We start from the raw sequence: 26,364 nt of genomic DNA on the forward strand, positions 1-26,364 counted from the left end.
GGGATGGGGGCACAAGGCTCCTGGGGGGCTCTGGGTCTGACCTGCCAGCCCACTGACAGCCTCCTCTGGGCACTTCCCCCCCCCCCCAGGGTGCAGGTTGAGTTCTACGTGAATGAAAACACCTTCAAGGAGCGGCTGAAACTCTTCTTCATCAAAAACCAGCGATCGAGTGAGTAATCTATGCGTGGAGTGAGCATCTGCCGGGAGAAACCAAACCTTGCCCGAGCTGGGAGAGCCGTGCTCTGTCCTCACGGGACGAGAAGCCATTGCCATCTGCTGGTGGCTCTTCCCTTGTGTGTCCCCAGCTCGGGGGGCTGCTGCCTGGTGGCCTTTCTGTTGGGTGTTGGCCAACTTGGTTTGGCGGGATGCGATTGGAGGGGGAGGAGGGGATGCTGCCTACTGCTTTGCTCACTGGGGTCAGCCCCAGCACGGGAACCAGCTGGAGCAAATTGGTCAGGAGCAGGGTGGGCATCGAGAGCTGCCTGGGGGGGTCAGGAAGCAAATGTCCCCATCACAGGGCCGGCGATGGTCCCCCTGCCCACAGGGTGGTGGGTGGCTGTGAGTTATCTGCTCCTGCTTCAGCCATCCCAATTAGCCTTCACTTGACTAATGGTGTTTTTATTTTCTTTCCCCGCAATGTCATTAGCTGTCTGGAGGGAGTCCTGCTCGTTAATTTGTAAATTCACATTTTCTTTTCCTCCCTGCATCCTGTCGTCTTGTTACAAAGCTGGAGTGCAGCACAACAGGGTGCCCACGGGGAAGTTTTTAATGAAAATGTGATGAATTTCTCACTTGTAATTTGAGTAATAACCCGATGAACTGGCTGGGGAGGGAGAGCGGATAAAGCGGCAGCTTTTGCTTGCCATCCCTCCTCCTGCAAGCTCTTTGCAGCAGAGTGAGCGGAGCTGGGCCCTGGCCCTGCCTGTCTGATTCTTTTTAACGGATTCCTGTTAATGAGGGGCTACACTGCAGCAGCTCCTCATTGTCTCTCACATCTACTGGGGCCAGCAAGGAGCTGACTCATCATTATTTATTTCTGTGTTAGTCTCCTGTATACCTGACACTGGGTAGAGCCCCAGGTAAAGGGTGAGCAATGTCTGTGTGCTGCCCTGGGGCTCCTGCAGCTTCTCTGGGGCTCAGGGGGGTCCCACAAAGCTTGTGGGAAGCTAAAGGGACTGTGCTGTGGGGTGCCCGGGGTGTGCTGCCTGGCCCACGCCGTGCTCCCCTCTGCTGCAGGCCTGAGGATCCGACTCTTCAACTTCTCGCTGAAGCTGCTCACCTGCCTCCTGTACATCGTCCGCGTCCTGCTCGACAACCCCGAGGAGGGCACAGGCTGGTGAGTGCCCGCCCTGCGCCCTGGGGAGCGTGGATGTGGTGCCAGCTGGTGATGATGCAGCACGGATGGTTTTTTTTTTTTTCTCACTCTGGCTGCTTGACTCGGTAGTTCAACAAAACTTGCTGGTCAGGTGGGCTTTGCTCCCTGCTCAAACCCTGTGGACAGGAGCGTGAGTATCCGCTGGCCCTGCACAGCACGTGGGAAAAGGGGAAAAATTCAGAGTCACGGTCGTTTCAAAATGCTGCCTGGCTCTAACGGTCAGGGGTGCAGCGTGGCCTTCAGACACAGGCAGGAGCTCATGATTTCAGTGCATCACCATGCAAGTTTTTTCTGAATCCTGATGCCCTTGAAGACACTTCTGCTAAATCCCATTTGAGCATTTGGGAAGGAAATATGTTTTGCCATATAGATCCCCGAGGTGACAGATGATTACATTTGCTCTGGGTTTCAGTATAAACCTATTTTTAATATGTCCTTGCTTTGTTTAGCTCACATACAGTGCAGTGATTTTTTTTCTTTTTTCTTTTTTTTTTTTTTTTTCAAGAGCTAGGAGAATGAGCAATTTGATTTTCTCTGTAAAGGTTGCAGACTACTAAATACACCTGCCTAGTCCAAAAGTGGTTTTAAACCTGGAAGGATTATGCGTGACCCAGACACGCATCCTTGAAAGGTTTAGCACAGCTGCAGTTCAGGGATATCCACCCTTCTGAGGGTGGGTGACAAAATCACTGCATCCCTCGCAGCCAGGCAAGGGGAGGGTTTGGCGGCAGCGCTGCCTGCCTGGCAGGCTGCTCGGGGCGCAGCCAGCCTTGTCCTCGAAGCTGAAGCTCAGCAGCTTTTGCTAATTGTAACCTGGCAATTCCCAGCTGCAGCCCTGTGTTTGAGCACTGTGCCCAGGGAACCCCGTGCCTGGCGTGTATCAGCATTTTGTAGCATCTCTGGTACGAGCTGAAGTGCCTGATGGGTCTTATTCTCCAGTAATAGAATATTAAAAACCGCCTGGGTGAGACAGGCTCCTGTGGAAAGCCCTGATTTTAGGGGCCAGCGTGTGTTTAGATCTGTGGGAGTGTTTGGGGTCATCCCCCAGCATCAGGACACAGCGGCGAGGGCACCCCCTGAGCCCGGGGAGTCAACGCCAGCACCCCTTTTCCTTCCTGACTGCTTTCCCCTGCTTTGTCTTTCTCTTCTTCTAGCTGGGAATGCGAAAAGCAGAATTACACAGCGTTCAACCAGTCCACGAAGATAAACTGGTGAGTCGAGAGTGGCTCCAGTGCTGGGATCTGGCTCTGCTGGGACGTGGGGACACAGAGATGGATGTGGCTGGTGCTGGCAGCTGCCCGAGGCCATTTCTTGGTCATGGGGTTGTTCAAGGGACCCTCCCAGGATCAAATCAAGTGGGAATGTGCTTGGGAATGGCTTATCCTCAGAGCAGAGGCTGCTTGTCCAGTAAGAAACACCAGTACCAGTCCTGTGCTGGATCCTGCATCCGTGCTGGCCTCAGATTTGCATCCGGTGGGGGTAAAGCCACTGCTAGTTAGGCTTCAGTTTAGATCCGTTTTGAATTTTCTTTGCAGGTCACACATCAGGCTTCAGTTTAGATCCGTTTTGAATTTTCTTTGCAGGTCACACATCTTCTGGGTGGATAGGAAAATGCCACTGTGGGCTGTGCAGGTGAGTGCCCAGCCCTCGGGCACGGCTGCGCAAGAGCAGAGCAGGAGTTGGAGCTGGGGTTTGAGCTCTGCACCCAGCGCGACTCCGGGCATCCTCTGCCTGCAGCAGTGAGGGGCAACGGGGTGTCTTGGGCGAGCAGAAAATGAGCTGGGGCTTCTGCTGGGAGCGGCCACACGGCCCTGGGTGAAAATCCCAGGGGCTGAGAGGAGCGGACAAGCTGGAGGAAGATAAAATCATGAGGCTGTCTCAGCTCCTCCCGTGGTGCCGCTGTGCCAGTAACGGGCTGTTTGGAGGCCAGGGGAATCGCGGGAGGGTCGGGCGCTCGCTGGCTCCTGGCGGGGCTGCCCGCAGGCCTGTTGCTGGTGTGTGACAGACACTCGCACCTCTAACCCCAGTGGGAGCAGGGAGAGCAACCAAACAGCCTTCATCTGCCATACCCATGGGCTCCTCTTGGCCCAGGGCACGGGAGGGCTTGGCAGAGCTCCGACCGACTGACGATGCACCGAAGGAGCCCTCAGCAGCCTTTGCCTGTCTCTGCAGGTCAGCATCGCTTTGATCAGCTTTCTGGAGACCATGCTGCTCATCTATCTCAGCTACAAGGTAAGAGCCCCGGGGCGGGCGGTGGACAGTGATGCTCAGCCTGGGTCTGACTCCCCAGTGTGAATTCACTTCTCCTTCGAGCTGTCTGGAGCCTGAAGCATCCTGAGAGGACGTTTGTCTCGGTGAAGTCCCAGCTGGCCGCGGCTGTTTTCCTTTCTCATTCCTCCTTGGGCTGTCAGATAAGTGCAGAGCAGAGCTGCGGGATCTCTTCTTTTTCCAATTTCCTTTAAATTCCGACCTCTTTACAAAGGCTCACTGTTTTTATGGGGGGCCAGATTGACTCACACCGAGCTTCCTAATCTTGAGGACCTGGAGCTGAGCTCGGCGCCGTGACTCCTGCTTGTGTCGAGGTCTGCTGCCTCCGGAGTAGCAGGTGCTGCTCCAAACCAGACAGGGAGAGGCACAAGCTGACTCCTTTGGACCAAAGCCCCTTAAAATGGCCAGGAAAAATAACCTTAACAAATGGCACCTTCTCAGGGTCCCTGGGCCAGTTGGCAGAAGAGCCTCAGACCCCGTGTCACCGCCTGGTTTGTGTGCCAGGGTCTGTATCAGTCACTCTCATTCTTTGTCCTTGCACGAAGCCTTCCTGTCCACTGGCTTTGTGGCGGAGCAGCAGTGATGGACAGAGAGACAGACGGATATTGTGGCTGCAGAATGGACTGAACAGTTTGGGAAGGTTTTACTGGCTCCAGTGTGCCTGGCACCAGCACTGAATCTCTCACCCGCAGGCAAACTGGAGCATCTCTCTGGCTGCTCTGGCATACTTCCCCCATCCAGCAGGATCTGTGGCCGAGTGAGAGATTTTTAATTACAAATTGGCATATTTTTCAGGTTGTTTAATTATTCTTTGTTTTTAATTCCTCAGGGGAACATCTGGGAACAGATTTTTCGCATTTCGTTCATCCTTGAGATGATCAACACGGTGCCGTTTATTATCACGGTGAGTGTTCCCCAGTGAAATTTGACAACAGCTTCAAGTTTAATAAGTACTGTGGTACATTGTGTACATAAATGTGTGGTGGTGACATAAAGACAAACAGATGTCCGGCCAAGTAGTATTTAAAGCTGGCAGGAAATTTTTGCTTCGATATTTTTCAGTATAATGTCTTTCTCTGGAGTGTTATCCCAAAGGCCATCCCCCATTTTCAGCTGCTGTGCTGCAGCCCGGGGAGCGGGGCTGCTCTCGGTGGCAGCTTCTGCAGAGGCCAGTGTTTAGTCTGGGGATGGATCCTTCCCAACAGGGCTTGAGGTGGCTGTTTGTAGCTTTTTTTGTTAAAGAACATGGGTTTTTCTGCGAGTAACTCTTGTTTTTGTAGATATTCTGGCCTCCTTTGCGGAATTTGTTCATTCCCGTGTTTCTGAACTGCTGGCTCGCCAAGTACGCCCTGGAGAACATGATTGTGAGTGACGGGCTGCATCCCACCCCTTTCGTCCTGGGTCCCTCTGCCCTGGGGATGCCGGGGGTGGCGTGGCAGGGAGGGGGGCCCTCGCCTGCCGCCGGCCCTCGGGCAGGTTTTGGTGCTCGGTGTGTGGCGCCATGCCGGGGTTGGCGGGGGGTGAGGCTTTGCCAGCTGGCGATGCTGGGCTGTGGATCTTCAGTGTCTGAGCCACGCTGAGTCTGCTGGCTGCATATTGACCGGGCTGGCCCCCGGCTGGCCCCGGGGTACGGCAGTACAGCAGGATGAGATACTCCAGCCGTGCCCACGTGCCCACTCGAGCTGTCTCTCCTGGCAGCAGAGCCCAGACCTGCTCACAGAAATGCCCATCCCTTTTCAAGGGCCAAACTCTGGCCTGACCTCCATGTCGGGGGGGGCATTGCTGGAGCCAGCAAGAGCAGTTAGTACCTGGAGGAGTACGTCCCCCTCCACCTCCCCGAGCTGGTGGAGCCCTGTCCTCTCTCCCCAGAACGACCTGCACCGCGCCATACAAAGGACCCAGTCTGCGATGTTTAACCAGGTGCTCATTCTGATCTGCACCCTCCTGTGTCTCGTTTTCACGGGGTGAGTGTTGCTCTTCGTTACACTCAACCACCTCCTTTGTCCAGGGAAACTAACTCTGCACGTCCCCGGGGTGAGTGGTGGAGCCAGGCTCTCGCAGGGCTTCCAGGGGAGGGAGGTGGGGTGGGACCTTCCCAGCTGTGGTGGGGCGGCATTGCCAGGACATAACGTGGTGATTTGGGAAGCCAGAGGAGCTTCTGCCTTCAGGTAGTGTTTTCTAACCTGATTTTTTAGAGGTTTGTGCGCACTGAGGAAAGCATAACTGTACAGGCTGCTGACTGGTTTGAACTCCCAAGCCTCTGGCATCCTTCCTTTGCTAATGGGACAAGTCCCAGGTACTCAGGCTGAGTTTTGGAACAGGGGGAGCCATGGCGAGGAGTGTGCCCCAGGTTTCCCCTCCTGTCCTTGGGCTTTGGCATGGGCACAGCCACATCTGCTGAAGCTTTGGGAGGACCCCCAGCACCACCAGCCCCCCACGCCGGGCTCCTCCCTTCATTCCCCAGTGCACAGAACACTCCTCCCTAATTATATGATTTTAACAGAAACTTTTCAACGGGCATGTGTGAGGATAAATGCGTTGTTGGAGGGAGATGGGTGGTGCAGACACGAGTCAGAGCAGGGCTGTGAGTGCTGCAGGGTCAGGGGTGGGGACAGCAGCCTCCCGCGGGGACACTGGCTCATTCACCAGGACACATCACACTCGCTGGCCCCGACCGTGCTTTTCTCCCCACCAACTTACCACGGCTGCTGGGCTCGTTTGTGTAACAGGCTGCCGAGACTTCTGCTAATTAACCGGGCCCTTTACCCTGCGCATTGCCAACAACAAGGCCATCTCCTTACAGAGGAGTCAGTTCTCATCGCTGAGTCCTTAGCTTTGAACTGAGCTTCTTGAATCTTCCTCTGGCTCCCTTGGTCTGGATTTGAAGCATATAATGCCATTAAGTTGCTGAACGGACAGGAAACAAAGCTTTTAGGTTCATGAGTCTTTGGCAATAAAGACCATCCTCTGATGCGGATGACTAATGCAGTTTTGGAGCTCGTCAGCGCCCGTGGCACCTCCTGCCCACTGAGGCTGTGGATGTGATTCTTGGCGGATGTGGAAGGGCTATAATTCGGGTCCAGGATGATTTAGATGACACTTGTTTTTAGCAAGATGACTTTGAAACTGCAGTTTTGTGGCTGCATGCCTACCCACGGGGAGCAGGACAGCTCTGTGGCATGGCTCTGTGAGGGCAGCGGCACAGGGCTGGGAGTGGGTGGTGGGACCTGCCTCCTGCCTGCTGGAGCGCATCCCCTCTGTAACAGAGAGCCCTTCCTGTGGGCTCAGTCCCTCCAGAGCCTTGCTTCCACATTTTGGTTTTTGGCAATGCAAAGGCAGCCCTTGGGTGATGGTCAACAAGCTCTCCATGGTATGGCCTTAGGACCTAGACTTCCCCTGGCTGCTTTGGTGAGCAACCACATCAAACAAACTCCTTCATCTGTAATCTGAATATCTGTTGGTGACATAAACCCACTGTTGATGCTGACAGTGTGTTACAGATTTTCTCCATGGCCATGGGTGTAAATCACCTTCTGGTGTTCACTGACTTCAGCTCTGGGCACTGTGTGTCTCTGGGGTGGGGCAACACTCTCTGTGATGTGTGCTTTCTCCCTTCAGGACCTGTGGCATCCAGCATTTAGAAAGAGCAGGTGAGAAGCTCTCCCTCTTCAAGTCCTTCTATTTCTGCATCGTCACCTTTTCCACCGTGGGCTATGGAGACGTGACACCAAAGATCTGGCCTTCCCAGCTCCTCGTCGTGATAATGATTTGCGTCGCCCTGGTTGTACTGCCGCTCCAGGTTAGACCTGCACAGCCAAGGGTGGGGAGGGATGCTGAGCCTGCACCCAGTCAGCCCTGCTGCTGGGGACATCACCTCTCTGCCTTCGTTTGCAGTTTGAGGAACTCGTGTACTTGTGGATGGAGCGGCAGAAGTCGGGAGGCAATTACAGCCGTCACCGTGCCCAGACAGAGAAACACGTCGTCCTTTGTGTCAGCTCCCTCAAGATCGATCTCCTCATGGACTTCCTCAACGAGTTTTATGCCCACCCGCGTCTGCAGGTGAGGACCAGGCGTGTTCTCCTCTGCTCGCTCAGCGCTTGCCCTCGCTGGGCTCGCAGCCACGCTGGGCACAGCCAGGTCACTGCTGGTGGCGAGTGCCCTGCCCAGCTACAGTGGATGGGGCAAAGAATAAAGTAAAAACCATCCAGCCCAGCACCGGGAAGCACGTGCTGCACTGGCCAAGGAGAGGTGACGTGTGGTACCCTAAGGCCACCTCGCTTTGCTGTCTCAGTGGTGGGGCTCTCTGCCTGATCCACTCCATTTTCCAGCCAGGCCTGTTAGAGCACTGGGTAAGCACATGGAGAGGGACCAGTGGGACTTTCCTAAATGTAAGGATGTCTTTGCTCAATGAAGAATCTGACAGAAACAGAACCTGTAATTGCTAAACCTCGGTGGGATTCACCCAGCTCTTACTGGAGTATCCCCACATAATGAGTGATTTTCTTGCAAATGACTGTGCCTTTCCTGCTCCCCAGGATGAGAGCATCACGGACGTGTTTCAGATTTGCATTTCATCCCAACACTCACATGCGCTTCATTGCCATCGCCCAGCCCTGACTCCGTACATTCCAGCTTTAAAATCCTGCTCATTGCTGTAACTGCAAGAGGCTCCGCTTTGCTGTGGGCGTGCAGCTCTTCCCTAGTTCTGTAGTCAGCTGTGCCTGCACTTTTTATGATGCAGAACAGGATGGAGAAGGTGCTGATGTGTTTCCCAAGACCCTTGCAGGACCCTGGCACAGGGGCAGGGGGTGTCACACACCAGGAGCAAATATCAGAAGCCCCAGAGGAGCTGTTTGCTCAGGCAGCAAACCCCCATGTCCTGGCAGGCGTGCATGGGACCTCCAGCCCCCCTACCCACGCGAGCCTCTCTCTTGCAGGATTACTACGTGGTGATACTCTGCCCAACAGAGATGGACATCCAGGTGCGGCGGGTCCTGCAGATCCCTCTGTGGTCGCAGCGAGTGATTTACCTCCAGGGCTCTGCGCTGAAGGACCAGGACCTCATGAGAGCCAAGTGAGCAAAGGGACACGCTGCACATTCACAGCGAGGCCAGTCCTGCCACGCTGCGGAGCTGCCTGTGGGCCTTGGAGCCGCGGAGGGGGGTCCCCAGTGATGTCAGCCCAGATGCATGGTGATGGGCGTCCCTACGTGCTTCCGCTGGGGTCTTGGACGGGTTGGCCAGTGCTCATCTGGTATGGGCAGATGCCCAGCTTTACTAGCCCGTGCAATTGATGGGGTCGTTGCTCTCCGTTTGTAGGATGGACAACGGAGAAGCCTGCTTCATTCTCAGCAGCCGAAACGAGGTGGACCGCACTGCGGCGGTAAGCCAGGCCTGGGGCGTGGCACAGTTGGAGAAGATTAATTTCCCAGGCCGGAAGGGACCGGGTGATCGCTGCATCTTGCCTCTGCACGGCACAGGAGCGCGCTGGGAGGCAGCCGGGGCAAGAGCGCGGGGTTCGAGTGCTGAGCTCTGTCCCCTGGGTCCCCACACAGGCTGTGCCCCCCGCGTGTCCTGGGGCAGCTCACCCCAAAGCCTCCTGGCCTAATGGAGTCTTACCCCAGCCTGGACAGGGACTTTGCTGGGAAGGTTTTAGTTTTGGAGCCATGGGAGAGGAAGGAGGTGGCAGCAGTGACAGCTCTCGCTGCCGGCTGGTGCCGGGGGTGCTGCCTGTGCTGTGGCGGTGGCTCTGTCTGCCTGTGCCGTCCTGAGCCCGTGTGGCCCCACTGGAGGGGTGCCAGGCTCCCTCGCTGCTGCTGAGGCACTGTCTGCCCCTTCCCTCCTTGGGCACTTGGCACTCCTGCTTGGAACAAAGCTGCCGAAGGGTCCCTGTGGGCAGGCGGCGACCACGGAGAATCAGAGGTGGCATGGGGACAACCCTTGTGGGCAAACCTTCCCTCCGCTCTCCCAGTTGCCCGTCAGTGCTGGGTCACTGTCCCAGTTGCCCGTCAGTGCTGGGTTTTGGGCAGCAGGGGAGGGAGATTACCCCCCGTTAGCAGTGGGTGCTGGAGGAGCCCTTGCTATACATCTCCGCAGTGGCTGGGTGCTTTGCAGTTCATCCTGAGTGTTTGGGAAAATAACCCATCAGACAAGTAGCTCTTGTTCTTCTCCTCGGCCAGGACCACCAGACCATTCTGAGAGCCTGGGCTGTGAAAGATTTTGCTCCAAACTGTCCTCTCTATGTTCAGATCCTAAAGCCTGAAAACAAGTTTCACGTCAAGTTTGCCGGTGAGTTGGAGGGTCTGCCCGGCAGCACTGCTCGCTTCGCTGCTCCGGACTATCTTAGCTGCCATCACGGATGTTTCCAGTGGGGTTTCCATCTTAGAGGCGTCTGTGACCTGGTGCTGAGTTTCCTCCCAATCGCACACCGGTCCCACGTGTGCCCGTGTGTGCGTCCCCATGGACATGGCAGTGTCCACCTGGCTGGTTTCCAGCCTCCATCCCTGCTTTCCTGCCTACATTAACGCCAGTTGTGCTGTTCCCCATGGGCTGCTGATCAGCTGAAAGCCCTCCCAGACTGGCAGGAGGAGGAAGCCCCAAATGCCACCCCAGAATTACTGCATCCCTGGGCACCGCTGGCCGAGGAACCCACCTGTCCCCCTCCCCACTGTGACAGTCCCCTCTGCCTTTCAGATCATGTTGTCTGTGAAGAGGAGTGCAAATACGCCATGCTGGCGTTGAACTGCGTCTGCCCTGCCACCTCCACCCTCATCACACTGCTGGTGCACACCTCCCGAGGCCAGTGAGTGATGCCTGCATGCCCCTCCCCAGCCTCCACTGCCCCAGCCTGAGCATGGAAGGATGGCAGAGACTGGGAACAAAAATATCTTCTTTATACTGGCCTGGTCCCATGAGCGGGAAGGTTAATTCACAGCCCGTGCAAACCCGGACAGCTGGAAGGAGCAATGCCAGCCCAGTAAAGTGATGGTGTGGGTCCGTGCTCCTTGGCCAGCCACAAATGTCTGAATTTTGGGTAAACTGCCATCAAAAGAGTTACGAAGCATTATTTCCAGATGACTCTCACCCCATGCTCAGAGCTGTTTGCCAACACAGGCTCTGAACCCTGCCTCTACGCCCCCCTGGGAGCCCTCGTTAAATAAAAAGGTGCTTAAAGTCAGAAATGAAAATGAGCTCGTCCTCAGCCTGAAAATGCCGACAGCTCATGGAGATGCGTCACTGTAATCTTGCTGCCGTTGGTCTAAATGGCAGCTTTGGCACTTATTAGCACCCCAACCGTGCGGCTCTGCCCCGGGAGCTGCCTTGTGTGCCGGGCTCTGTGCCAGAACTGGGGTGTCCATCCTGGCACCATGGACGGTCCCATCCCAGCACCAAGGGGTCCCATCCTGGCACCGGTGGGTCCATCCCAACAGCGGGTGGGTCTATCCCAGCATGCTGCTCCTGTCATTGCAGGGAGGGCCAGGAGTCCCCGGAGCAGTGGCAGCGGATGTACGGGCGCTGCTCGGGCAACGAGGTCTATCACATCCGGATGGGCGACAGCAAGTTCTTCATGGAGTACGAGGGGAAGAGCTTCACCTACGCCGCCTTCCACGCGCACAAGAAGTGAGGGCAGGGGAGGGACAGGCAGGGGTGGGCAGGGCATATCTGTCAGTCTGCATCCCCGGGGGGTCGGGGCTGGGGCTGGAGGGCCCTGCGTGGTCCTTTGTGCAGGGACAAAGCCCCAGAGGGGCTTTTTTCCAGCTGTGAATGTCCACATCGTGCTCCCGGCACAGATACGGCGTCTGCCTGATCGGCATCCGGAGGGAGGAGAACAAGAGCATCCTGCTGAACCCCGGCCCGCGGCACATCATGGCAGCGTCTGACACCTGCTTCTACATCAACATCACCAAGGAGGAGAACTCCGCCTTCATTTTCAAGCAGGAGGAGAAGCAGAAGAAGAAGGGTTTCGCAGGGAGAGGCACCTACGACGGCCCATCCCGCCTGCCTGTGCACAGCATCATCGCCAGCATGGGTGAGTTGGGGGGGCCTTGGTGGGGCAGCAGGGCTCCCCAGGAGCTCCCCACTCCATCTCCTCCAGGTTTTGTTTCATTTCCTTGCCTTCCCCAGGTTTGGTTTTATTTTGCCTTTTTTTTTAATTTTTGCACTTTTTTTTTTTTTTTTTTTTCTCCTTGCCATGCCCCTGCACCTGGGTTTTGTTGAAGCCACTGAAAATCCCTGTCTGTCCCCTGTCTTGGTCACCTCACCAGTAAAATACAAAAATAAACACTGCTCCTTACACCCTGGGTGCTCTCAGCAAGCTCAAATATCATTATTAAAGCTTGTGATGTCCATTATCATTAATGGTATTTGCATGAATGCCCCAAGCCCTGTCTGGAAGAATAAATGCCATCAGCCACATCCTAAATCATGTTTATGAGTCACAACCGGACGAAGAGCATAGTTTGCTCTGCAGCGAGTGGTGCATTTTCACAAATTAAAAAATACCATGAATCATTACTTCCAGCTTGTATCTGGGGAGAGCAAATTTTGGGGCGGCTGCGCTACATGTGAGCGGGTTATATTTCAGGCAAATAATTTATGCGTTTGTACTCATGAACAGCAATTTGCATAGATTATCCCCCAGCAAGCCACAAAGCACTTTGCTGAACAGCATTTGTCAGTGTTCTCGTTACGTGGCTCGTTCGCAGAGGGACCTTTGGCAAAGACTAACGAGAGGGAGAGAAATCACACGAGTGCCTGGCGAGCCCGGAGCTTGGGCTTTGCTTACTGGGAAAACCCCCCCTGTTCCTGACCGTCTAAAAATAACCAGCCAAGACCCGGACAAGAGCCTCGATGGAGGTTTCTGATGGTCACTTGGTGGCCCTGGTCAATACTTTGTAAATAGGTTTGATTTGGGGAAGCTGCTGGAGGACAGGGCGTGAAGGCCTCTTGTGTCCTGCATAAAGATCTGGAGCTGGTCGGGAGGGTGCAGGAGGTGATGAGGGTGTTGTGTTGTGTTGGGGGCTGTCTGCCTCCCTTTCCCCGGGGGCTTGAAGACCACCAGGGCGAAGGGGTGTCCGTGGGGAGGGCAGCGTCCTGATGAGGGGCAGACACAGTGGCATCAGCTTGTTCCTAACCTGGCTGGTGTCTCCCAGAGCCTGCAAAAATCTGCAGGTAAGGGTTAGGCTGGAGGGTTCTCATCTCTGAGATACTTCAAAAGAATAAAAATTACAGTAAAGCCAGGCTTTGCAGGTCCAGTGAGCGGCAGGTGGGCAAGCTGGCACAATGGAGGTGGCCACAGCTGGGAGGACGTAGAGAGTGAGAGTCCCCAGGGCCAGCAGCCTGCACCCACCCTGGGAGCAGCCGAGCTGAGCCCCAGGGAGCTGCTCCACACAGCAGCACCCAGGCGGAGGGGGCTGCTGGGTGCTTTGCCCATCGATAGTCTGGCTTCATCTGGGTTCTGCCAAACGGGCACGACGCACGGCCCCGCGTGCTCCACCTCATCCCCCCGCAAGGCTCAGGGGCGCGACGTTTGCCGACGCAGCTCTCTTCACCTCCTTATAGCGTGTTTGCTGTGCTTCCTTCCCCGCCGTGTCCAGGTACAGTAGCCATGGACCTGCAAAACACAGAGTGCCGCCCCGCTAACAGCAGCAAGCTGGCGCTGCCGGCGGAGAACGGCTCCGGCAACCGCCGGCCCAGCATCGCACCCGTCCTCGAGCTGGCCGACACCTCGTCCCTGCTGCCCTGCGACCTGCTCAGCGACCAGTCGGAGGACGAGATGACGCAGTCGGACGAGGAGGGGTCGGCGGTTGTGGAGTGAGTTGCTGCCTCGTTTCGGAGAGCCGGGGACCGTTGTAAATGGCGGGTGTTCAGCGGTGCCCGAGGGATGCTCAGGTTCAGCCCCTCTTGGCTTTTGCACGAGCACGTGAGCCTCTGTACCACGGGCAATCACCAAAAGCCTCAAGCTTTTTGGGCTAACGTGGGGAGGTTTCCTCTGGGTATCAGCAAAGTTGCACCAAGGCAGCTTGTTCCATCAGTCCTCTCGCCTCCCTTCACTCACCGACCAGAAGAGGATCCCGTTCTTCATTGCACATAAATAAATATAATGCAAAATAAATATTTTCTCCAGCTTTAAAGGTGGTTTTAGTTTATGACAGCCAGATAAGTACTTGCTTTACTGGTTACCTGTTTGGATGCTGTCACAGCGGTGTGAGGAGCTAACTGAGTATCTGCAAATTCTCACAAATTGGCTTTTAATTCATGTCTGCCTTTAGGTGCTCTTGAAATGAAAATTTCTGCTTGTGCTTCCACCAGAAATACTAATGGTGATTTTTTTAAATATCTGTTCACCAAAACAAAGCCTAAAAATGGGCCGTGAGGGGTTTTTTTGCTTTTTTCATACGGCTCAGCATTGCCCTCCTCTCCTGGAGCTCTCTGCCCTGTCTCCCTTCAGCTGTGCTCAATGGTCCTGACGGCTGCCTTCTCCACCCGTGCTGGGAACTCTGGATATTTACAGTCTCATGACCCTTTGCATAGCAAAAATTATTCCTAAATATGTGTCTTTTGGAAAATATCCAGCTGCTGCAGGGGGGTTTTGCAAGGCATTTGCCAGTGATGTGCTTGAATCCCGCGCTGCTGCCGTTAAATGTTTTTCCCGGCGTCTCAGTGTTGTTGTGTCCGTGGAAAGCTCTCCCCGTGTCCTCACGCTGCTGGATGTTCTCTCTGCTGCAGGTACGTGAAAGGTTACCCACCGAACTCCCCCTACATCGGGAGCTCGCCGACTCTGTGCCACCTTTTACCCGAGAAAGCCCCATTCTGCTGCCTGAGGCTGGACAAGGTACGATGGGGCTGCGCGTGGCTGCCTGGGGGCTGCAGCCCCCCCAGGATGGCTCCATGCACGGTGTGGGGGGTGGCCGAGAGCTGCATGCTGAGTCCCTGTGCTGCCTTCCACCGCACAGGGCTGCAAGCACAACAGCTTTGAAGATGCCAAAGCCTACGGGTTTAAGAACAAACTGATTATCGTTTCGGCCGAGACAGCTGGGAACGGACTGTATAACTTCATCGTCCCCCTTCGTGCGTACTATCGGTCCCGCAAAGAGTTGAACCCGATTGTGTTGCTGCTGGACAACAAGCAAGTACTTTTCCACGGATGTTTTCCATCACGCTGAGCCCTTCCCTGTGTTTTCATGGGCATCTCGCTCTGTGGGGATGGGAGCGTGGGGGAATGGCAGTGCCACTGTCAGCTCCCTCAGCTAATGTTGGCCCTGGGGGGCTCCTGGGTGGGTTTTCTGTTTATATTTGCTCCATGGACTTGCTGAACCACGTTGCTCTTCCTCCAGGCCTGAGCACCACTTTCTGGAAGCCATCTGTTGTTTCCCCATGGTTTACTACATGGAGGGTACGATCGACAAGTAGGTGTTTCCATCTGTGGCTGTTACTTACTGTGCCGCGTAAATGTGTTGCATTTACCCCAGGCCAGACTTTTGAGTCACCCCATCAGAAGCCCCAGGGTTGGTACCGTAGGGCTGAGCCCACCCTTGGCTTCTCGGGTTGACCAACCCCTCCCGGTAGTTGGGAGCGGGTGAAGAGCTGGTGGTTGGGAGCAGCGTGGGCTTGCTGTAGCGCTGCACGTCGCAGCGTGCTGCTTCCCTGTGTCCTTTCCAAGGGCTGACCCTGCGCTCTTCTCTTTGGGAACTGCCCAGCCTGGACAGCTTGCTGCAGTGTGGCATCATCTACGCTGACAACCTGGTGGTTGTGGACAAGGAGAGCACGATGAGTGCCGAGGAGGACTACATGGCTGATGCAAAGACAATTGTCAACGTCCAGACCATGTTCAGGTGAGGGGTGGCCGCTGCCCCGGCTCTGTCACAGCCACTTACCTCTGCTGGAGGCAGCACCGGGAAGGGTGCTGGTGGCTGGGGTGGTGGCTATGGGGCGGTGGGACACGTCTGTGGTTGAGCTTCCTCTAGGGAACGGCATCTGATCAGCTATTTTGGACCTCAGACAGGCACAGGGATGGTTTTGGTCTTCCTCAGGCTGTAAATGCAGGATCCGAGCGAGCTGCAGGACAACAGGTCTTTTTCCATTGCAGGCTCTTCCCCAGCCTCAGCATTATCACAGAGCTGACCCACCCCTCCAACATGAGGTTCATGCAGTTCAGAGCAAAGGACAGTTACTCTCTCGCCCTTTCTAAGCTAGAAAAGGTAAGAAAAGGTCTCTCCCTGCATGCGGGGCCTGGGAAGTCAACACCGAGAGCTCCTCAAGGTCCGGTGTTCTTCTGCATGCTGCGGCTGCCGTAGTTAGTGTGCATCTCCCCGAGATAACCTGCAGCAAACAAATAAGTGGGCAGTTGATCTTTGGACTAGCTGCCTCCTTCTACGTGTTTATGTATTTATGTGGTGGCTGGAGTTTGTGCTGCTTTGCCTCCTGCTGTGCCGGGCCTCTGCATTGGGTTTAATGCTGTGACTGCAGTGAGGGGGGCAGCGGAGTTGCTGTGCTGAGACAGATCCTCTGACAAGGGAGAAAATACCCCTGAACCACTGAGGGATGCGAAAGGGCCACATCCAGCCCATGTTAAAAAAAACCCAACCATGTCTTAGACATTTTCATGGAGAAAAAAATCCCTCTTTCACCCAGTGTAAGGATGCTGCCCTGGCTCCCCCCAGCACGCCCCCCAAAAACACTACACTGGTGTCCTCCCATATTCACGAGTCTTCTAGTTTCTGTGCAACCCGTGCACAGGGGAAACTGTGTGGTTTTGCTTTGCTAAATGCCCTGGAAGGATGTGAACAAGCCCCTGCCAAAGGTGTTTGCTTGTGGGTGCTCACATCTCCCCTTTCTCTTCCAGAAAGAGCGAGAGAACGGCTCCAACCTGGCCTTCATGTTCCGGCTGCCCTTCGCAGCCGGGAGGGTCTTCAGCATCAGCATGTTGGACACGCTGCTCTACCAGGTGAGAGCCCGCCGGGCTCTGGGTAACACACCCCTGCAGCTGTGGCCGCCCCTTTGCATCTCCCAGTGAATAACTGAGCAAACCTTTTCTCCGGCTTCCTGCCCCAATGTCTCCCCTCAGTCGTTCGTGAAGGACTACATGATCACCATCACTCGGTTGCTGCTGGGCCTCGACACCACCCCGGGCTCTGGCTACCTCTGTGCGGTAGGTGCCAAGTCCCTCTGGGTTGAAACCATCGGGCCAAGTCATCGAGGATCTGGCGGGACCTGTCAGCCTGCGGATGAGGGTGGAGGGTTCCCCTCTTATCGGGCATCGGGATGGGGAGGCAACATTGCCAGGTCGTAGCTCCCCTCCATCGTGTGTGGGGAACCTCAGCACTACCAAGAGCCCAAAATCCCCAAAGCTGCCAAGGGCCAAAGTCCCTGTTCTGAAGGCTGAGGTCAGAATTTGCCCCTGGTCTTTTTGTGGAGTGCAGCTTGCTTTTGGGATTGATGGATGAGCTGGGGTGAAGCTCAGGAGCAGCCCCGAGGTGCTCCTCAGCGAGCTCTGCCTGACTCAAGGCGGTTGATGTTTGTCCCCCGTGGCTCAGATGAAGATCACCGAAGATGACCTGTGGATCCGGACGTACGGTCGCCTCTTCCAGAAGCTCTGCTCCTCCAGCGCGGAGATCCCCATCGGGATTTACAGGACGGAGTCACACATGTTCGCAACCTCCGAGGTAGGGGCACGGCGATGCCCTGTGCCAGGAGGGGGCTGCTGGTGGTCCAAGGGGCTGGCCGGGTCCATGAGGCCCCTCAGACCTGGATGTGGCAGCGCTGGGGAGGATCGGGGGAGGGGAAGTTCTGTCTTGGCTTCGTTAGCGGCCCCGCATCTGCATTACGGAGTCCTGGGCAAGCTGGGCCAGTGCCTATACCGCTGGGCGGGGGGATTTTTTTGGCACAGCTCTGCAGTGCTGCCTGGCACTGAGACCCCGGGGCACAGCAGGGCTGACGCTTGACTTTTTCTTCTTTTTCCCCCACTGCAGCCCCACGACATCAGAGCGCAGGTGAGTGTCGCAGGGTCGGGCATTACGCTGCCCGTCGGCGCTGCCTCCTGCTCCCCCCGACCTGCCGGCTGACTGTGGGCAAACGCTGGGCTGGCTTGTGCCAGTGGCTCCTCTGGCCACCGAGAGCCACCATGCACCCTGTGCATGTCCCCCTCAGTGCTGCCTGTCCCCGCGGAAGGGTGATGCCAGCTGAGCCTCGGCAGTTTGGGAAGACAAGAGTCCTCAGTGCCCTGTAATTCCCTGGGATAAGGGGCAGCGGAGTGAGCCAGGCTCCATTTTAAATACCTTAAGTTTTCAGCTTTGTAGGAAGCAGCTACAGGGAGCCAAGAGTTGACATTTAATTAAATGCAATCCACCTATTAAAGATGCTTTAAACCGCTTTATTAATAAATTCCCACTCACCAGCGGGGATTGCTGTGTCAGAAATGCGGCAGCACGGCTGCTGTAAGACAAAAAAGGGGGAGACAAGGGCACAGCTGTCCCGTGGGCAGAGATAATCGTGTGGGAGATGTCCAGCGCCCTTTAGGCTCCACTCGACTGCGCTTATCCCAAATCTGCCAGCCAGTAGTTTTAGCACTACGGAGATGATGTGCTGGGAGAGCGTGTGGCTCAGAGGAAGGATCCCATCCCGTGGGGAGAGATCCCACCCCAGCAGAGAGGCTTCCCCTGCCCCCCCGTGACCTGCTGGGCTTCCAGTCACAGATCTCAATCAACGTCGAGGACTGCGAGGACACGAAGGACGTCAAGGAGCACTGGGGCATCAAGACCAGCCACCACAGGAACTCGTGCTCCAGCGACCAGTCCGAGCACCCGCTGCTGCGGCGCAAGAGCATGCAGTGGGCCCGCCGGCTGAGCAGGAAGGGCAACAAACACTCCAGCAAGACGGCCGAGTGGATCAGCCAGCAGCGCCTCAGCCTCTACCGCCGCTCCGAGAGGCAGGAGCTGTCCGAGCTCGTCAAAAACCGTATGAAGCACCTGGGCTTGCCCACCACCGGGTACGGTAAGTGCCGTTCGGTTGCGCTTCTCTGCGGTGGGGCGTCCTGCTCGCGGGCTCCTCAGGTAACCCTGTGCCGAGTCTAACCCCAAGCTGAGCCTAACCCCAATCTAAGCCTAACCCCAAGTTGAGTCTAACCCCACGCCAACCCTAACCCCAAGCCTAACCCCACGCCAAGCCTAACCCCGCAGGCGCTGCTGGGCCTGGCTCCGAGCGGCGCCTCATTCCCCGGCTTGCTTGTGCTTGTGCAGATGTTCAAGGCTGGGGTCTCGCAGCACCCCACCCCACCCCCCCCGCCTGCCACCCCCCGGCCGACTGCAGGCAGCCACCCCCATTTTGGGGCTGTGGGATGGGTCCAGGCAGGAGTTTGCAGCGTCAGAGTAACTCTCACCCTTCTGCCTGCAGCTGGACCGAGCGCTGCTGTGCAGCCTTCGGGCACGATGCCCCGCTTGCCCCCCGCCACCCCCCCTGCTTCAGGCCGTGCAGAAATGGTGGTTCAGGACACACTGACTCCAAGTCAGCAAAACCCTTCTGCCCGAGAGCCCCGTAGTGCAGCAGGGAGAGGTGAAGCCCCGTCAGACCCCTTTTTGTTAGAGACTTTAATCCTTCCTAAAACTCTTCCCCGGAGAGCATTTCTAGTAGCATTTCGGTAGCGCCAGGGCTGAGTGGTTTGCTTGGTTGTGTGTGAAACTGGTGTCCCCGGCTGCGATGAGCCTGCACGGCCCTGGGTCAGGGTCCCTCTGTGCAGCCTCATTTCTCGTGAAGCTTCTCACCCACCTGTTGGTGCTGGCGTCTCTGTCCCCCCCCGGGTGATTCCCCACCCCTTGGTTATGACAAAGTCTGTAGCCCACAGCTTCCTTGGTTGGTTTGGTTTGTTGGTTTTGGTTTCTTTTTTTCCTTTCCTTTCTTTTAAGCCATCCTGTGCTGCTGCCTGTTTGCTCCATCCTCGAAGAGCATCCGTCAGCCCCACACCCCACACGCAGGCTGGCACCATGCCCCGGCTGGGGCAGGAGCCCGTTTTGGGAGGCTGGGATGGGGATTCCTCCTCTCCTATCTTGGCTTCACCCTCGAAGCCCTTTAGGCATGTGAAAGAGGAGGAGAAAATGTAAAGAAATGCAGTGCAGGGAGTTTGGAGGGAGGCAGGAGAGCCAGCTTGCAGCAGGACAGAGGGGCACAGGGCATGCCAGGCGAGGGCTTGCAGTGGTGCATCCCAACCCCTCTTTTTTTCCCTAAAAGTTTCTGCTGCAGCTCCCTGCAGCTCTATTGCAGAGGCCGGGGCACAGCTGATGGTGTTCGCCCCCTTATAAAAGCTGTTTTACGCAGCTGCCGGGCATGGGAAGGTGGGACGCGGGATGCACCCCGGGCACAGCCCGCGCATCCGAAGCGAGAGCTGCCGCAGCGCGTGCTGCCGCGGGCGGGCTGTGGCGTGGCATCCCCGGCAAACGCAGGCCGGGGTTCAGGCAGAGGCAGCCTCCCTGCCTGTGTGGCCTCGGTTGAGGATCCTGAGGGGCCGCCCTGCACCCAGCCCCGCCGGGATGCTCAGGGCACCGTTGGCCGGGTTAGTGGCAGTTTGCATCCTTCTCCTGGCCGATCTGGGAAATTTTGGCTGGAACAAACCAGGGGGAACCTCCAAGCAAGCAAAGGGGGGGTGCAGGACCCGTCTCCTGTTGGGGTGGAAGGGCAATGCCTGGCCGGGAGCGGGGCGTTGGGCACGGCGGGGGGACCAGCAGCTCCCCAGCCCCTGTGGCACGTCTGCGGCCGGCTGTGCTGGGACTGGGTGTTGTCACCATGTGTCACCGTCAGTGTCTGGACACCCATGGCGTTTTGGAAGAACATGTTGCTCTGCCTTCTTCCCCTTTCCTTTTTCTTTTGCTCATTTTATTGCTGCAGTGCAGGAGCTCGTCTCTGATATTTGCCGAATCATGGCTTGCTGACCTCTCTCTCTCTCTCTGTTTATGTCTGTGCCTTTCCCTGTATGTTCTGTAGAGGATGTAGCAAATTTAACAGCCAGTGATGTGATGAATCGGGTAAACCTGGGATATTTGCAAGGTAATTCCCTTTCCCTGGGAGTCCCGCGTGACTCATGGCGTGCAGCGTACAACAAGATCATGCCAGCTAAGCCCAAACCACACCCTTGCCGGTTTTCACCTTAGATAATTGAGCCTTTCAAGCACTAAAATTTGTTGGGTGGCATTGGAAAACCAAAAGACCGTCCTGCAATGGCAGTGCGAGCGCAGGGCTCCGTAAAGCGACAGAGATTAAAAACCTCAAGGGACCCTTTTCTAGTTGAATTCTTACAGGGAAATCACAGCCCTTAGCTGTCATTAAAAGAAACCCTCCCTCCTTTTGCTCTGCAAGTTGGTTTCGGTCTGCAAAGCCAGCGGCAATTCGAGGAGGGGATTCGGGGAGGGGATGAGCGCTGGTGTGTGGTGCGATGAGATGCTGGAGCTCCTGCACCGGCTCCTTCGCCTCTTGGCCGCACGTGGGTCAGCCACAGCTCAGGGGCAAGCTCTTTGCAATCCTTGGTTTGTGTTCCTGGACACCTCTCGAGCGTTAGCAGACCCTCTTTTCTAACCTGGGGGAGGGTGGGGGGGGTGCTGGGCTTGATGCGAGTGCTGCCGGTGCTGCAGACACCCCAGGGCACCTTGTTGGCATCTGCAGGGTTATTGGATCATTTACACCTTTACACAGTGGTGTAAAGTGCCCTGGAATGGCCCCTTTTTACTGCAGCAGCCTAGAGGTTACAGTAGCCTGGCCTAGCGGTATTTTAGGCTTCACTAGCCCACGCTTAAGGTGAAAAGTTGGCATTTCTCCTATAAACCGTGTCCTTCATCAGAGAAGCAGCCCCAGCTGGGGCTCATGGAAGCCCCACGCCAGCAGAGTATATTGCCAGCTGGCCAGCAGGTGCTGGGCAGGGCTCAGCCCCCCCCGGCATCTCCCCCTCCAGCAGAAGCGCCGGGGCTGAGCGAGGGCCCGTGTCCTGCCGCAGAGGGGCCCAGCACCCTCAACTCCCCCCAGCTGCTGCTAAACCAGGAGACCCCACGGGTGAAGGTCTGACGTGGTGGTGTCGCTGCCGGGGGGGCTGCGGGCGGGCAGGAGCTGGAGCTCAGCGCTGGCTCCCATGCCCCCCCCCCCCAAAAAAAAAAACCAAAAATTTGCTGGAGGGTGCTGGGGGCTGAGCCCTGCCGCTGTGTCGCAGGGGACGATGTGGCAATATACTTGGTGGGTTTAGCAGTGCCTGGCTCGGCTGCATGGGGGGGTCAGGAAAAGGTGCTTCCATGGAGCAGGGAAACCTGCCGTGAGCCAGGGCCCTTCCCCGCTTCCCCGTCATGGCAAACCCCATGTCTCTCGTCGGGTCCCAGGGTCTGTGTGCCACCCGTGCCCCAGCATTGCCACCCCCCTGTCCCCCCCCTCGCTGTAAGGCTGAGCACTGGGATGGCCGAAGCTCTCCAGCAGCTCGAGGGACCAGCTGGCACCCTGGGACAGGGCAGGGGGTCCTGCACAGCATCTCCCCGCAGGCAGTCCCAGTCCTGTGCCGGTTCTGTGGCCTCAGAGGGGCCAGGGAGGTGTCTGAGCAGCAAAACCAGGGCCTGGTGTCCCCCCACAAGCACCACTGTGTGTGGTATCTGCGTGGTCCAGCCGCGAGGATGCTCTGGGACATGGGGGGGGGTCCTATTTATATCCCTATGCAGGGTGCCAAGCGGCTGCCGTGGCTTGAGCAGCTGGAGAAAAGCCCCACTTCAGAGGTTTTGCCCCAGTCCTGAGGCTGAAGAGCAGTGGTTCTCCTCGCCCGCAGGCTGTGCCTAGGGTGATGGTGCACCCATGGGTGCTGTTATGGCAGGAGACTTGCCCTGTGTCCCACCGTGTGAGCAGGGGATCAGCTCTGGGTCATGGCTGGGGCAGGGGGACAGTAGGGATGGGGTGGGAGGAACAGCCCCAGCCTGGAGCTAAGGCCTGGCCTGGCGCCCAGTCCCTGTCCCCGCTGTCCCTCAGACCGGGCTCAGCAAACCTGTGCTGTGCAGCCCTGCTGCTGAGCGGGGCCTTCCCGAGAGCCCGGAGAGCGTCCCAGTGACAAGCCTTGCAGCGAGCTGGTGTCCCGCCGCGCTCATCGTGCTGCCCCTGGCGTCCGTCTGTCTGTCCCATCGCCATCCTGTCCATCCACACCCCGTCACTCCGTCTGTAAACGGTGTTATTTGTCGCAGCTTCCACCCCCTCCCCGGCCGCCCGCAGCCTTGCACCCCCATTCATTTCACCCATGATCTTGTTCTCAGCTATTTTGGAAAATGCAGGGGCCCCCCCCACCCCACCCCAAGCCTCGAGGCCGCCCCCTCGCCCCGTGCAGCACCCATGGGTGCAGCTCTCGGTGGCCCCGAGTCCCACTGGGAGGTCACCGCAGTTTAGAGCCGTCCCCAAATAGCATCAGTGGCTCTGAAACTCCACGGAGGCGGTTTCCCTTGGGCAGGAGAAAGAAGCAATCGGTGACCTAAATCCTGTTGCTGGATGATGCTAAATTAAGTAACTCAAGAGGGGAGAAGTGGGCAGAGCGTTTGAGTGGCCCGGGGGGGGTTTGGCTGCCCTGACCCGGTGGTTGGAGTCGTTGTGCTATACCTAACACGGCAAGACTAACCTGTTCCCTTTCTGACACTAAACCAAGGTAAGACATCTTATGTTTTTTTGGGGGGGGAATTGGGAACTTTGGAGAGTTACATCTGCCAGTGCCCCGGGCCGTGCTGTGGTGGGGGACGGCTGGGGAGGCGCGGGGGGCGGTGGCAGCGATGGTCTCCGTGCTCTCCCGGTGGCAATGCAGTTGCCTACGGCCACCCCCCAGTGCAGGGACCCATTTGGGGACGAGCCGGGCCCTCTCGGAACTGGGTGCTCGGGGGTGCAGCAGCGGGGCTGTGGGACCGGGGGCCACCGGGGTGTCTGGCCGAGTGTCCCTTGGGGCGTCTGTCGGGACACCCCTCACCAGCCCTTTCCCCTCCTCTCGCAGATGAGATGAACGACCACCAGAACACCTTGTCCTACGTCCTGATCAATCCCCCTCCGGACACGCGGCTGGAGCTCAATGACATCGTGTAGGTGCTTTCCCCATCCACCCGCGGGCTCCCCTCCCGGGCGGGGGCCTTCCCCGTACCCCCAGACCTGCCCCAGCACCCCCGTTGTGTTGCTTTCCATGATTTCTCATAAAGACCAGCTTTTTATTTGCCTCCTTCCCCGGCCATTCCCCCTCCCCGTGTTCCTGAGCAGTGCCCAAACCCCCCCAGCTTTGCCCATCACGTCTCCAACCAGCAGCGTGGATGTTTTCCCGTGGGTTTTGCCTCTGTGCAGCCCCAGAACTCCTCATTATTTTAACAGCTCCCAGCACAGCCCCGTGGGGCATCCCCGCATGTCCCAGCCTTGAGGATGGGCCAAACCCCAATTTAGGGGTTTCACAGCTCCCTCCTGCCACTGGGAAACCGCGGGGTGGTGGGTTCCCAGCGGTGTAAACCGGGCTGTGCCCCGCAGGTACCTGATCCGCTCCGACCCGCTGGCCCACGTGGCCAACGACGGCCACAGCCGCAAGAGCAGCTGCAGCAACAAGCTGGGCTCCTGCAACCCCGAAACGCGCGACGAGACCCAGCTGTGAGCAGCCCCCCCACGCCCCCAACCCCTGCCAGGGGCCGGCGGGCTCCAGGAGAGGCAGTGAAGAAGAGGATGGCCGGCTGGAGGGGAAGGCTGCTGCCACCCCCGGCGCCCGTTGCCCCGGGGGAAGGCAGAGCCCAGCGGAAGGGACGCCCGGAGCCCTGGGAGGGACGGGACAGCCGGACAGACCGACGGCCGGCAGTCGCACGCCTTGTGGCTTTTAACTTTTTATACGAATACCGCAACTAGTGAGAAAGTCTTCGCTGGTGCTGGTGGGACGTGGCTGAGGCCAGACGCCAACCGAGCCTGTGTGAACAGGACTGCGTTTAACACGGCCCCCAGACGATGCAGGTTTTTTGCATTTGATGGGGCTTGTCAACATAAAGGCAAAACTGCACCGAAACCCTCCTCCTCCTCCTCCAGGTATCCCTTGGGGTACCCAAACTTCTGCTCTTTCACCCAACTCGTGTTCTTCATTCTCCGTTGGATTCCTGTCGCGGGGAGGAGCGCTCGGCGCCCGTGCCAGGAGGTGGGGAAGGGCGGCGGGAGGGATGGGCTGGGGCTGTGGCAGGGGCCGCGCTGCCTCCAGCGCATCTTGGCACTTGCCAAATCCAACCCCCCCCCAACGCCAGGTGACCGAGGGCCGTGCCCCCCACCCTGCAGCAAGGCCTGGCTGTACCCGTGCCCAGCTCCGGGTTTGTGTCCCCACATCTTGTCCCCCCAGCGCTGCTGCTGTCGGAGCTGCCCAAGGGAGGGACAAGGGACACGGGGGGTCCCTGTGTGGGGGAGTGGGACGGGGCGGGCAGGCTGAGGACACACAATGTTGGGTGTTGGGGGGGCAACGTCTCAGCTCAACCCCTTCCCCTCCTTCCAGGGGCAGTTTGGGGCCTGACACCCCCCCCAGCTGCCCAGCCTAGACGTGACTTTCCCCCTTCCCCTGGGTCACGGACCGGTGACACCGGTAAAGGCAGCGGGTTCTGCCCGGCCCCCCCGTGCCCACCGCGGGCACCCTGGCAGCTCCGGCCGTCCTCGCTCAGCTTCATAACCCAGGCGAAGGCCGGGGGGGCGAGGGGCCTGGCCTGCACCAGGGGTGATGAATGTACAGCCCAGCCTCGCACACGCTGCCCACCGCTTCCAGGCTGCACCGGCCGCCCGCAGAGACCTCGCAATAGCAGAAACACCAGATGTATTTTCCATCTATTTTTGCACACTTTACAACAGTGACGTGTAAAGGCTTTATTTGACTGCCAAGTGAATAACCGAGGTGTTAACTTTATATACTTTAATATATTAAAACTCCAATGTGATTTTTTTTTTTTTTTTTTTTTTTTTTTTTTAACAAGAAGCCTGTAAAACACAACGTCACCATGAAACCCCATCAGCCATCCCGGACTCGCTGCCAGCTGAACACTTTATTACCATTAACATTCACCATGACATCCCCAATAAAAGTTGTTTACAAAAAAAAAAACCAACCCAACAACCCACCCTAAACACCAAACCCTGTTTAAAAATTGCAGTTTTAACCAGTTGCTGAGCTGGACTGGGCCCACAGGCCCTGTGGGAAAGGCAGTGATAGGGGAGAAACCTGTGTGAGGAAGGAGGATGCCTGGGGTGGGGGGAGCCTGGCATTGCCTCGAGGTGTTGAGAAAGACCTTCTGTGCCTGGATGGGGTTTGGGGTCAGTCTTTTTTTTTTTTTTTTTCTTTTTTTTTTTTTTTCCTGACGTGCTGGCCACAAGGCTCTGGGTGACCTGCACCAGGCACCGTCAGCCAACGACAGGGCACGGGCTCAGCCAAGTTCCACAGCTAAAACCAATGAGCCCGCCAGCCCAACCCTTCTGCTACACTTATGTGGGCACAAGCAGAACTGTCTCATACTTTTTTAGATTGTTTTGTTTTGTGTTTTTTTAATTATTATTAATTTTTGTATCTATTTGGTTAAGGCAGGTAGATGTTTTATTTATTTCTGTTTGTAACAACAGCATGCCAAAAATATCATTTAAAATTAAAAAAAAAAAAAAAAAAAAAGTTGTTGTAGGCTAAAAAGTGAGTGCAGTTGAAATACAAAAAGCACACGTTGGGTCTGTGTTAATTTAAAGCCTCAAGCTGCTCAG

General features: G+C 56.9%; 1 protein-coding gene across 8 annotated transcripts in view; it reads left to right on the top strand.

Moving 5' to 3' along the window:
• KCNT1 (potassium sodium-activated channel subfamily T member 1) overlaps positions 1–25,573 on the top strand; it is a 71,337-nt gene extending 45,764 nt beyond the window's left edge. For 2 of the 8 annotated variants that reach the window (XM_074923895.1, XM_074923894.1), the window contains 29 exons: positions 90–169; positions 1,237–1,336; positions 2,530–2,586; positions 2,959–3,007; positions 3,548–3,607; positions 4,473–4,547; positions 4,924–5,007; positions 5,513–5,607; positions 7,262–7,442; positions 7,538–7,702; positions 8,581–8,717; positions 8,962–9,025; positions 9,822–9,930; positions 10,336–10,444; positions 11,113–11,262; positions 11,433–11,671; positions 13,239–13,455; positions 14,371–14,476; positions 14,598–14,770; positions 14,979–15,050; positions 15,342–15,476; positions 15,731–15,842; positions 16,487–16,588; positions 16,709–16,792; positions 17,178–17,306; positions 17,613–17,633; positions 18,330–18,633; positions 23,618–23,702; positions 24,133–25,573. In XM_074923895.1, the coding sequence (XP_074779996.1) occupies positions 90–169; positions 1,237–1,336; positions 2,530–2,586; positions 2,959–3,007; positions 3,548–3,607; positions 4,473–4,547; positions 4,924–5,007; positions 5,513–5,607; positions 7,262–7,442; positions 7,538–7,702; positions 8,581–8,717; positions 8,962–9,025; positions 9,822–9,930; positions 10,336–10,444; positions 11,113–11,262; positions 11,433–11,671; positions 13,239–13,455; positions 14,371–14,476; positions 14,598–14,770; positions 14,979–15,050; positions 15,342–15,476; positions 15,731–15,842; positions 16,487–16,588; positions 16,709–16,792; positions 17,178–17,306; positions 17,613–17,633; positions 18,330–18,633; positions 23,618–23,702; positions 24,133–24,253 (3,415 nt within the window). In that variant the 3' untranslated portion in view covers positions 24,254–25,573. Of the gene's footprint in view, positions 1–89; positions 170–1,236; positions 1,337–2,529; positions 2,587–2,958; positions 3,008–3,547; positions 3,608–4,472; positions 4,548–4,923; positions 5,008–5,512; positions 5,608–5,713; positions 5,723–7,261; positions 7,443–7,537; positions 7,703–8,580; positions 8,718–8,961; positions 9,026–9,821; positions 9,931–10,335; positions 10,445–11,112; positions 11,263–11,432; positions 11,672–13,238; positions 13,456–14,370; positions 14,477–14,597; positions 14,771–14,978; positions 15,051–15,341; positions 15,477–15,730; positions 15,843–16,486; positions 16,589–16,708; positions 16,793–17,177; positions 17,307–17,612; positions 17,634–18,329; positions 18,634–20,613; positions 20,677–23,617; positions 23,703–24,132 lie in introns of all 8 variants that reach the window. The other 6 variants (XM_074923893.1, XM_074923890.1, XM_074923892.1 and 3 more) reach the window with 6 other exon arrangements.
• The last annotated feature ends 791 nt before the right edge of the window (positions 25,574–26,364 follow it).

This window comes from Athene noctua, chromosome 20 (assembly GCF_965140245.1).
Source record: "Athene noctua chromosome 20, bAthNoc1.hap1.1, whole genome shotgun sequence".
NCBI lineage: Eukaryota > Metazoa > Chordata > Aves > Strigiformes > Strigidae > Athene > Athene noctua.